We start from the raw sequence: 12,824 nt of genomic DNA, 5'->3' as shown, positions 1-12,824 counted from the left end.
AACTCTAATTCAACAGCCAGCCATAACCTGAGATAAAGACCCAAATAATCTGTCCATTTTTTTTCTTCTTTGAAGGGTACATGTTAGTAATTTAGGTGTTCCTCTACTGTTACTAACAGTCTAGCATATTAACGTTGAAGTGATTTTAAATATTTTACATTGCTTTTTATTTTATTGGGGGGGGCGCAATTTCCTTCAGGCTGGACAGTGAAAATAGTCTTCTATGCTTCTCTTTAGACTCGTTTTCAGTTCCTGGTTCTCTCCAATTAGGAGGATGCTGTAGAGCAGATGGGTGGCAAACACTTCAGGGGAAATGTTATTTCTGGTTCCTTTGAAATGTTTAAGCCCTGAAGGTTCCTGTCTGTAAAGCTTTTATTTATAACATCAGCATTTTTGCTGTAAAGTGACTTGCCATTTCCCTTTCAAGTCTCTTCATTTTGGGGGGAAGAAAACAGCAAAGCATTCCAGTAACAAGTTACGTGGTGCTGAGAGCAAAGGGTTCTGCTGATTGTTACATCTCATGAATTACAAGCTTAGTTAAGCTTTGAAGAGAGAAATAAGTACTGCAAATACATTTATTCCTTGTATATTTAAATAAAAAACACCACCGAGAATGGAGCCAGTAATGGTCCACCTGGATTCACATAGGACCTAATTCTGGGGTTGGAGGTGGAGTGAATGGATGCTGTGGGTGTTTAGCACCTGTCAGGCCTGTGTATGGTGCTTGAGGCTGGGCAGAAAGACTGTCAATTACCCAAACACACATTCCCGCCTTGCTTTGAGGTGCAGTACCATAATAACTAATGAACGACTTGCAAATAGTGTTCCTGAAATAAGGAACTACTAGTATAAAATTTAAACCTCCTTTTTTGGACTACAACCTCAGCTGCATGGTGGATGCAACAGTGCTTCTGCCTGGTGTTTTAAGTCCTGACTATACTTTCAGAAGGCATGAGAATTGTCTCTTATCCACTACTGCCCTAGCTGCACTTCTTTGTGATTACGCTGCTGCCTACCAAAGATGTAGCCGTTATCTGCTTTCTTGGTTCTTGAGAATGAGCATGTAGGAGTTGGGGTGCAGCTAAATTAAAGAGGACAGCAGGTGCCAATGTACAGCGTGAAGAGCTAAGGCGGGTGTTTTGCAAGAGGTGGCAGGCTTGGGGCCCTGTGGAGTAGATGCTGTTGCACATTTGTAGTGTAATAATTATCTAGACCAGTGGTTTTCAACCTTTCTTCATTTGCGGACCCCTGAAAAACTTCAAATGTAGGTGTGAACCTCTCTGGAAATTCAACCTCTGGTCCATGTGCCCCTGCCATAGACGTCAGACTGGAAACTGACAGAAAAGAATTCAATCGATGTTGCATGTGCGAGGCGCAGCATTTGACACAGCGTGAGAGAGGGCGCAAAATTGGGGGCTTCAGCCCTTCTGGAGTTTGACTGTAGGGGAGGTGTGGGGTTGGTTTTCCTGTCTGCTGCTGCTTCATAGGTTGTAACTAACTCTTGTCTGTCGAACTGCCACGGAACAAGCATTAACTGGAACATCACCGCTTGTTTCGTGGCTTACACTAACGGGTGGCAGCCATGGATGGTGTCCTTTAGAATAGTGGAGATGCCCACGTAAGGAGAGATCATCAGTACATGATGGGTCTGTGCTGTAAATACGTTCAGGTGTTTACTGCTTTAAAAAAAAATGGCACATTTTATCTTTGAATGGGACTGCTCCCCCTCCCCTCTCTCAAAACAAGGCTCATTGAAACTCGTGACCATTTCAGGCTGGGGGGAGCTTTGCCATGTTATAAATATATATAAATCTATGTACAAATATACTTTTTTAAGCATGGGAGAGGACAAAAGAAATACTGCATTATAAAGTACCCACTATAGCTCATTATACAATAGAATATGCACAATTCAATAAAGATGTAGTTAAATTTAACGCTTTCTGTTTTATTTTCCCTGTCTTGCCATTTTATTTTTTCATGAGATTATCACGTGCCTTGCTGGAGTGAAGGCTTTCATGGGACTAGCAGGTTCTGGGAGTGTAAACTAAATCCTCTGGTCTGTTCTGAAACTAAGTAAGGCCCAAAACAGGTTCATTCTTGTCAGCTTCCTAGAAATGTTATGTAACCTTATCATTCCTTACTAGAAATACATTGGAAAAATACTGCACTACTAGAGAATGCCCCTATTAATAAACAGCTGGATTCATGGTGAAGCTCAGATTGAGCATTACATGTTTCACAGCCTGATACAAATGAGGTTGAGGTTTCCTGCAATCCACCCTTTTTGCTTCAGGCATGTTTCTGCACCTGTGCCCTGCTCCAAGCCTTGCCTGGCTTGTGAAGCGAGAACCTGGCTCTAGCATAGTGGTCCCCAGCTGGTTACACGGGAAGGCCACTAACACAACCTGGTGTGGGCTAAACAGATTCAAAGTATTTAATAAGATTTTAAAGTCACCTGTATTGATTTAAAGTTCAGCTTGTTTTGTATGTATTTCGACAGGTTATTTCTATGTACAGTATAATGGATTTACACACTTTACTAAACTAAAACGATGTAAATATGACGACATGCTAATGAATAGGCAGTTAGCATATTGTGTTGAAGCAGGCTCCAGGCCTTATGCTCGGCACTCTGCTGTAACAGAACCAAATGGCTGGAGTGCAAGGGCTTGTCCACACTGCACTGTGGGGTGAACTGCACAGAGCACCACATTGTTACACGCTGTCTGCCTCGAGCAAGGCGGCCTAGTGCCTGGTGATGTAGTCCTGTTTGAAAGACAAGTATTCTTCATGCAAATTAGGTACCGTTTGGGTTGGGGCTGCAAGGCTGGTGGTTAAGAAAGATGCTCTGCCCCCCTGCATTCAATGCAGAGTGGAGTTGCTGTTTCTCTAACGCCACTAAGAGGTAAGGTTTTTTTACATCCCAGCTCTGGCCTACCCCTGCTGCATCAGCGAGAGAACCTCATGCCACCATCCCCTTCCGTTCCTTTTACAGGCTGCTCCAAAGAACAGCGGCAGTAAGGCTATTGGGTTTGCTTGATCTAGGTTAGTCTGTGCCCCCCAGTCATAAATGCCAGACAGGGATGGGATTGTGCTGGCTTTCATAAGCAATAGCTGTAGCGCTATCCCCTCCTCTTAGCTGGAGGAACATAAGACTTCCTGTTGCTAGCACAGTTGTTTCTGTTCCACATCTGTTCTGTTCTCAGATGAGGGTTAGACCTGAGCTATGACCACTGCGGACTGGGGCCTAGCAACAGTGTTTTAATCCAGGGCAAGGGCTGGGGGAAGAATTTGGATCACCAACTATTTCTGGAAGTCCAGGCCCAAAGACTGATGCTGCCTTTGTGCAAAAGGGATTTGGTCGGCAGTGGCACTACCACTACCCTACAGAGCAGAACTGATTTGATTTTACCCACCTCCATGAAGCACGGAGATGCAAGGCTGGAAATAAAATCCACAGCATCAGTCAAACCTTAGAAATCATTAACACCCAGTGGATGACATGCTGTATGCATCTGTCTTAGTTAATGATGCAGTGGGGACAGCTCTGATCTCTCACACTATGTCCACCTGACAGCCTGCTGGTAGCTGTGTGACAGATTATTAAATGCCCATTATTAGCTAGACAGCAGTTGTGATTAACCCATGAAGTATTATGGAAGTAGTATATTCACAGGACACTGATATGTGCTTTGTTTGTTTTTATTCAGGACTTGTAACAAGAGGGTTTAGTACACAGCAAGTTAATTCCAAATACAATTAAAAAATTTAAAAAATTAATGTTCCCCAATCAGTGGAAGGGGGTTTGAATAGCACACACCCACTAACCATTTCCTGGTGGCAGGCAACTCCCCTGAGTCCTGCATGTTTTGAAACTTACTTACCACCCTCAAAGTGGAGGCTCTGAATAAATCAGCCACATAACATCCCAGAGCCAAAAATTATTAGACTGAGCCAAATTGGGTGTTTTTATTTTTTGAAGAAAAATTTACAGGAACAAGAGGACACTTGACAGTGAGGTTTTTCCAGAGCATTCATAGCAACCACATGTCAACACAAGTTGCAAAAGACACTTTTCAAAGATGAAAATAAGCACTTGTTCATTACGAAAATCTCAAATGTCAGTGCTTAACCTTGCTAAAGAGAAACTCATTTGTACACAGCTCTGTTTTTCCACATTTTCCAGTGGTAGAATTTATCAATAAAAACACACAAATGCACTGCTCCCATCTCAGCGAAGTCCTGTAGAGGCTAGGCAGCAGGAGGTGGGTTGAAAGGCTACCTCTTAACAGACTGCCACCCAGGCTTTAGCAAACACCCTGTTGTGACAGGTGCCTTGTTAAGGCACAACCCTGCCATGTGCTAATAGTCTCCTGTACCCTTAAAGAGAAAAATCCACTTTTAGCTGGGGAAGTTGCATGTAACATGTTGATTTCAAACTAAAGTGGCAGTGGAACATTCTCTGAATTGTTCTCAAAACCTGGCTTCATCGATTTACCTTTCAACTATCTTCCCAAAGATGGTGGCAGGGCCACGCTATTATTTTTGGAGTTTCAAAATACAGAACTAGGACCAGGGAACTAGTGAGGGAGTTCAGCTACTGTGTATTAAAGCACTACCCAGAAAAATGTAATTACAGCTAAGTCGGCATTATGCTGCAGGGGGTGGGAAATTAGTAACTTATGTGATAATACAGTAAGTTCTTAAAAAAAAAAAAACCTGATTCCACTCACTCGCTCCTATTCAGAATTTGGTTTTGGCTGGTCCCAAAGAGGCATTACACAAAATTACCCCATTTGGCAAATGCAGCATCTGTGCACTTTCCACTGTACGCTGCCTAGGGCTCGTGTTTTCAAAAACCACCCCTAGCACTGCTCACTCCAGGCAGAAACCTGCTACTAGGGTCCCACTGTGATCACCAGGCTTCACTTTTCACAGCTTGGACCACAATCACTGAGCACAAAGTAATTTATACACTGCCCCACTTTCACAGCCCCCGCTTCTGTAGGGGAACACCCCCCCCCTCAGATTATGCATTAACATTAGGGCAGAGGGCTAAGACTGGGAAAAACAAGGAACATGCCATTTAGAACAAGCACAGCCTAGTCCCTACTGGCACGCAGCAGAGGGAAGCCCCTAAGGCGTGTGCGCAGAGCATGTTACCTAACAGCATAGCTTGGGGCAATGATGGACTCAGGGTTTATTTTACCTCATTGCAAAAGCTGTTTCTCTCCCCCCCCACTCCCCCAGGGGAGCACTGGCAGAGGGTGCATGGGGCTGGGAGCCTCCCTCCCTGAACAAATCATGCTGTGTGAAGAGCACCATTCTCATCCCAGCTACAAGACAGGCAGCGTGGCCTTTCAGCCTGCTTCACCCCCCTCGCAGGATGTCAATGTTGGGCTTTTCCTGCTACTATGACTCCCTTATGAATAGCAAACAGGAATAGTTGCCAACCAAACTCATGTTTCCCTGTGCAGATCTCAGCCTGGCAATAATGAGGGGCACTTCCCGGCTCGGGAAGTAATCAATGGCTGGGGGGAAATATAAGACCTACATGGGAGTAGCCTTCTGTCCCACACCCCTCTTCTGTTTGACAACTGCAGGGGTGGGGAGATGTAGCCCTCCATTGAGTCAAGCAACTCAATCATTAGTTACTTCTTATGAGAACCTCCCAAAAGGAGGTTGATTTGTAGTTGCAGTCTCCTGCTGATGACATCATACTTTGTAATTCTCCAAAATATGCAGCAGCAAATCACTCCCCCATCCCTAAAAATGACTGTGTGAAATGGCACTGGAAATTATCTCCCCCCGTTGCTTCACTGAGACAGCAGCAAAGCTTCAGACTAGCTTCTCCATGCCCTGCCTCTGAGCAGCAGGACAAGAAAACATGGAGCAGCACAACTTACAGGCTCTTCTGTGGCACTTGGAGCTTAGAACCACTGTTTTTCTGTGCACACACACACCCCCCACACACACACACAGCCAGTGGCTGTGAGCAGCAATGAGGGAAGCAAAAACACCCAGTGGCTTTATGTAAGCAGAAACATATTCACAGAAATAGGACCCAAAGCCCCCACCCTTCCCCTGACTATGATACAGGTACCAGACCAACTCTCAGTACTGTAGCTTTAGCCAGACTGGCACTTTATGCACAACTTGTGTAGCTTTGTGCTGGAAGCAGGAAGTGTTTTTGTTCTTTTTGAGGAAACCAAAACTTAATAATAAAATATTTGCGGGAGTAGCACTTGCTCATTGCACAGCACCATTTCTTCACCAACGAACCCTTTGCCAACAGTGCCAGAAGCAATGGGGGACTGGCTCTTCCCCCCCCCGGTTGTGGATGGAAAAAAGCTGGAGGGTTAGAGGGAGGGAGAATTACTATTTAGAGCCTGCTTTGGGCTAGTCTGCTGTGTCCTTACACCCCGCCTCCAGTGACAGAAAAACACTGAATAATCTACAGCTTGTAACTCTTAACACCTTCATTTCACCTTTGGCAGGAGGACTCTGTGCAAAGAAGTTCTGCATCTATTTGAATAGCAAGTTTTGCCAATCACCCAAGCCCCCCACCCCTTTTTGAAGCAACCATTTAAATAAAGGGGAAAGGAGAGTTGGGGCAGGGGGGGTATAAATGACAGAACTGGAACCACCCCCCTCACTGACGTTAATAGCATGCAGTCTATGTAACAGTACATACAAAATCTGATTACTTTGGGCCTGGTTTATGCTCATTACACAGCATCATCCCCGGACAATCTACAGAATTCAAAACCTGTACAAAATAAAAAAGATGCATAAAACCCAACACGTGTTTTTTACAACATTAGTACTGCATAAAGCATCAAACCAGCAGGAGGTGACCTAGAAACTCCCTCCACAGCAGCTCTGCAGGATGAACCACCTTGTAAGTGGCCAGCAGGGGGCAGACAAAACACAAGCCCACTTTGGCAAGGAGCTGCCTGCACCATGTTATCTGCTGGCGAGGGATCAGGACCTTCTGGACCCTACAACTCCTCTGCTTTGTGAGCTCGCCACACCAGATGTCTTTCTAATGGAAACAGCTAGTTTAAGGAATATTGATTCTGTGCCCAGTCTATGGCACAAGCATATCCAGGTCAGGGACACCACTTACAACACCGATGTCTCAGACTCAGAAAAAGCACATCTGCTCTGTAGAGTAGATGGGACCATAACCAAGCCCTCTGAGGAGTGGGTGGGGGGGTCCCCATTAACACTACACAATGCAGCCATGCTTTAGCCATATTGTGAGCAGATGGGTTCCCCTGGTACTTGCAGTGCAGACATGCCCTTAGGGCTCGTTTACATGACAAAATGGCCCAGAATAGCTCTTGTACTTTAAATTCACATCCTACTTCATTTCATAGCTTTCTGTGTCGCCAAGCCTTAGAATCTAACAGTAGCCCCAGCTTGGTGTATGGTAACTGCCTAGCTCTGTCTCACCCCGACACCCCTACAGTGACACTGGGCAATGTCTGTTTTCATCTGTTTTGCTACTAGGAGACAAAAAACCCAAAAGGGATCTTTTTGGTCGGTGTCACCTAATTCAGCAAGAATGACCTTGCAATTGCCACCTTTGAGAAGGGCAGCAAGGAGTGAGAGGGGAGCAGTGAGATGAGCCTTGTCAGATGCAGTGTGGCAGGGCTTGAAAGCTACAGCTCAATGAAACTATTTTTGCAGCAGACGGATAGAAGGGGTAACAGTGGAGAAGCTTCCTGACAAGGACATGACAGCAGCTAGGCTCCAGTGCCAGCTATGAACGAGTATTGAGAGGCAGAAAAGCTCCAAGGAGACTTCATATCCATTCCTTTCCCTTTTCTGCCCCCTCAGATTGACACATCAGATTAGCAAAGGTCCCATCTAGCAAAAGTGTCCCTGCTTGCTCTAAATGCACATCTCTGGCAAGATATTGCACGAGATACTGAGTTATGAGACTGGCTTGACTGTACACATTTTCACTAAGGAAGGAAAACCAGCCTCCAGTTGGTTGTCTCTACTCTCCCTGCAATACTCCATTGTACACACATGCCTTAGCAGACTGCTGCAGCGTCATCTAGACTTGAATCAGCTACTGTTGGTACTGGTTGGAATTTCACCTTGGCTCAAATAAAGATAGTTCAGGAAGAAACATGGCTCCCTATTATGGGAGATCAGACTAAATGTACATAGGCTGCCCTCCTCCAGAAGGTGGCCTACAACAGCAGGTTAATCAGTTTGCTGTGTTCGTTAACACTCCTCTTTTGTTTGCAGTTCTTCCTAAACTGGCACAGATGACTGTTCTGAGTTGTTTACGCTCATCTGTGAAGCCAACTCCAGTGGTGGCATTTTCATCTGAGACTGTATTAAAAAGCAACCTACAAATGTATGCGAAACCTTTATAGTGTGAGAGTCACACCTGGCTCCGTCTAGCTATGAAAGGTTTTTACTATTTTATAAACATTGGAAGGGGCAGGGAAAAGAGCTAAAACAACAACCAGTTTGTGTGTAGCTTTCCATGGAAAACCAACACATATGGCAGCCCTTTTTACTTCCACTGAGAAGAGATTTTGGTAATACACCTGAAGAAGACAACTGCTCTTTGTCCTGCCTCTGCCCAGGGCGGTCACAGCATATACTCAGATCCGGAACCAAAGTACAAAAGAGCCAATTTACAAGACCTGATTGGCTTTTAAAATTACACTGTGCGTAATACTGACATTTGGGATGAATAATCTGTCTCGTGCAAGCATGCACGAATAGATTCAAACCTTAACTCCTAGAGTTAGCCTCAGACTCCCTAGGAACCTATAAGCTTAATTTCCCCCATCACTACCACACACTGCATTTGTGTTCAGCTTAACCCCTCCACACCAGCAGGCTGGGAGCTCATGCCAAAAGGGATAACTTTCTACACCAGTGCATAACACAGAGCTAACCTGGGGCAGGCAAATTACTAAGATTACGCAATGGTGAGGTCTTCTGTGATGCATCCATCTCAATTATCTAAACTGAAAGGTAAGTGAACCTAAGCCAGCTCTGTGAACCCCCACATCAGTCTACACGCGCAGAGCAGTTGCAGAAGTGTTTATGTTAAAGATGTAACGAACCATCTGGAAGTCAGATACAGTAACTGCTTTGTGTATGAATCCAAATGTTAGCTAGCACACAAGTGTCTTTCCAGCTGCATGTGAGTGTAGAAAAAGGGAGGGATTTCCACTGGCCAGTTACATTAACCCCTTTGCACTGGCATCCAGGATGTCACAGTGCCAGGCACTAATGCCAGAGGTAATATCACAGGGGCATACAGTATTCCTGAGAAGGATCCCAGATCACGCTTGAATCAGTCTGAATTTCAGTCAAGTATCAGCTACTCAACAAGTTCGTTACATCTCCACTATCTACATCTGAACGGGTCGGCTTAGTCAACGTTGGGCACAGCCACTGCTGGCAGCTGGAAGAGCCATTTGTTCAAACAACTCAAATCGCTATTGTTGTATAATGAAAAAAAGCAGAAAACAAGAGTGGTTCTGTTACAATTATCCTTCATTCAGTTCACTTGGGTGGGCCCTGGTGGAGAGCTGAGGAGTCCGGACAGTTCCTGTGGAGCAAGGTGCAGCTCTGCACCCTGTGGTCTTCACTCAGAGTAGTGCATGATGGACTCCACATAGTTCCCTGGGAAGAGCCCCGTCACTCCATTCATGACACCCTCATACCACCCATCATCGTTCTTCTTAATGACGTAAATGATGGCACCTTCCTGAAACGAGAGCTCGTCCTCCTTGTCTTTTGTGTAGTCATAAATCGCCACCACTAGGAAAGGGAGGAGAGAGAGAAAATAAACATTGAATAAAGGAAGGTACTGGTGGGAGAAGGAGAAAATGCAACTACAGTGGCCACAGTGTGCAGCCCTCTTGTGTTTAAGGCAATCTGGCAAAACTACTGCCTCCACCCATCTGCAGTACCCCAGAATTAGCTCCCCACCCACCTCAGATCCCTTCCAAACTTCCCAACTGATGCTGGGCTTTTTTCTAATTGAACTCCGGCTGTTCTCATCATTTATATAAGAACTCAATGCTTTCTTGAATGCTGATCTTCCAGATTCATCACGATGGATAAACAGAGTAGGATTAGACAAAGTTTGGTTTGGCTCCACACTGGCGCAGATACAACTCCCTAAATGCAAAGCTACTAACACTACCAAGTGCTACTAACCTAATGCCAATTTTTATAGATTAGCAAAACGCAAACTAATGACCTGTCCAAACACAGGCTGGAAAAAGGAACAAAGAGCACTGTCATAAAGTCTGGAAGGGGAAAGGATTCCAGAAGCAGTTCTCAACTGCAGTAGGAAAAGAACATAGGGGAAGCAGGAGCTCTGGGTTTCCATGTAACCTCAATCCCAAATATACCACAGTCTGGGAATGCACAGGTGCAGCCCCAGCTCTGGGACTCATAGTGCCAAGATAAATTATCCAGAGAGTGGGGGTCTGCTGAAGTAAATCTAATCAGATGACCCTTTAAAGGAAAATTTAGGGTAGATATTAGAAAAACTTCTTGAAAGATTAAGCTGTGGAATAATTTTCTTAGGGAAATGATGGAAGCCAAATCACTTGGGTCAAACCACTGGGAAATATTAAGCAGAGGACTTTCCTGTATTGGAAAGCGAGAGGGTGACCCAATAGATTTTTTCCATTTTTTCCCACCAGAAAGCAAGTTATAATGCCAAAATCTGAATACTGCTTTAGCAAATTGCATCAATCATCACTTTAAGCAGTTAGTACTGGCACACCTAGCACAGGCCTTGAAACAAAATGCCTGTTGCACAGATCTCCTGACTCTTCACACTAGCGAATTAACAGAAGTTATCTGACCCAAATCCAGTGGGGAAATAATTAACAGCATGAGTTCAGGAGTCAAATGCCCTGAAGTACTGCAAAATTCATGATGATTTTGCAAACAGAAGACGAAGCTTTTCATTGAAGGAAGTCACAGAGAAGTTCAGTACAAATGTCTGCTATAGATACTGGCTGATAAGCAGAATTCATAACCACAGTGCAATGGAGAGTCAAAATAGCTACCTGATAAACACTGTTAATATGTGCAACTTTGACCTGTAGAATTATGTCATTTGTACAAAGTGCATTAAAAAAAAGCATGCATTATAGGCTCTTCGTAAATTAATGCATTCTAACCAGTTTTCGATGTATCATTCTGAGGGAATAAAACATGAATGATGAAATGAATATATCTTTATTGTATTTCTTTTTGATCTTGGAAATTTAGCATTGAAAACCATATTTAGTTAATCGGGATACTCTTGGTTGTGTGATACAATCCTCACAACTTCCTATTTAAAAATGCATTAAAGTTCCTAGTGGATCTGTTGATCCTAATTTTAAAGTGTTTTTCTCTTAACTAAAATGTTCCTGCCCTATGTAGTATTCAGGAGAGAAAGAAGTTTAAGAGAAAAATGTCTTAACTGAGGACCAATAATCCTTCTGTTTAGATGGTACCTTCTGATTCCCTACTTTCTTCATGTGTCAGTTTGCACCGTTCCCTTCTGAGAATTTGGAATATATTCAGCGTTTCTAGTTTACTAACATACATTTCCTCGTCATTCCATGATGAATGAATGGACGTCTGGCTGCTTGATTCTCTTATAAAATGACTTTTTTATATAAAGAAAAAACTAAATCTGCATTATAGATCTCTTCTTGGAATCTGTTCCTTCCGTGAATTACTTTTGCACTGGGACCGTTTCCTCATTCTCACAGAATGCTTAATCCTCTTGTCTGCAGTCACACCACTTCAAGCTGTGATCCTGGCAGAGTTCCTAAATTATAGGGAGTCAGAGCCAGTATTTCAGCGAGAGCTCCAGATGCTGTAGTAGTAGTATTAGGGATTCAACTGGGGGCAACCTTCCCTCTAACAAGTCTTAGGCAGGGCCTATTTTCAGGTGTAGCTGAACATATTTCAATGCAAAGATTAAAAATACAGTTATCCACTGGGTTGTAATAAGCTGGTTTTTCCAGCTGATGATTTTTGCATAGTTTTTAGACAATTATATATTTGGTTTATCAGAAATCTTCTGCTGGATTATAACAAACTGACCATAAACCTATCCATGATTTGCTCCCAGACCCTGGAATTCTGAAAGTGAAATGGGAGGCTAAGACCAGATTCCCTCCCATGGCACGGAGGACAATTTCTCCCTTCTAAATATCCATTCTTGACCATCTGCTTTGTTTGGTTAAGAGTCTTCCTTAGCATGGGCCCCATCCTATGGCAACACCCCAGCGTAAGATTGGAGAAAAAAACAAGTGCTGACTGCCAGTGGTCATTAAAATCATACAGTGCCCTGCCCAAATTTAACATCCCCAGAATAACTGCACCAGGCCTCCTTAAATTTCTCCAGCGGTTTAAACTGGATCTGGTATCCACTTCCTACCCCAAACTATTGTGTAGTGTTGCTGTGCACTATTAGACACAGAACCCCAAGGTGCCATTTCTAGTCACTTTTCAGAGCAGAGCCACACTTTAGAGCAGCCACAATCTATATCCATTGCACTTCCCAACAGCTTTCCTACGTCTACATCCTCAAATTCTGCATACGTAAGCTACAGTCATTTGGTCTCTTCGAAGTTCTTTCCTATCAAGTTAAAGTTTAAGAGAACAGACATACAAAAACCACACAAAATCATTGCCATGGCTACTGCAAATTGTTGGGGATAACTAAATGTCCACCTTGTCTGTCAAAAAACAGCTTTTCTTCTCTGGATCATGCAGCACAGACAATCCTGTTCAGACGAGCACAAGCCATTGCCATG

At 43.9% G+C, this 12,824-nt stretch overlaps 2 protein-coding genes across 4 annotated transcripts in view; one reads left to right on the top strand and one right to left on the bottom strand.

Annotated features, from left to right (window-relative positions):
- Positions 1-12,824, top strand: part of RAPH1 (Ras association (RalGDS/AF-6) and pleckstrin homology domains 1) — a 178,310-nt gene that overhangs the window by 163,464 nt on the left and 2,022 nt on the right. The gene's annotated exons all lie outside the window — the stretch shown is intronic.
- Positions 3,958-12,824, bottom strand: part of ABI2 (abl interactor 2) — a 123,094-nt gene continuing 114,227 nt past the window's right edge. For all 3 annotated transcript variants that reach the window (XM_045032883.1, XM_045032881.1, XM_045032882.1), the window contains one exon: positions 3,958-9,807. In XM_045032883.1, coding sequence (XP_044888818.1) covers positions 9,632-9,807 — 176 coding nt within the window. In that variant the 3' untranslated portion in view covers positions 3,958-9,631. The remainder of the gene's footprint in view (positions 9,808-12,824) is intronic.

The sequence above is a fragment of the Mauremys mutica genome, chromosome 10, assembly GCF_020497125.1.
Source record: "Mauremys mutica isolate MM-2020 ecotype Southern chromosome 10, ASM2049712v1, whole genome shotgun sequence".
In the NCBI taxonomy this organism is placed as follows: domain Eukaryota; kingdom Metazoa; phylum Chordata; order Testudines; family Geoemydidae; genus Mauremys; species Mauremys mutica.
The sequence above is the reverse complement of the archived record's forward strand: the minus strand, read 5'-3'. Positions and strand labels throughout refer to the sequence as shown.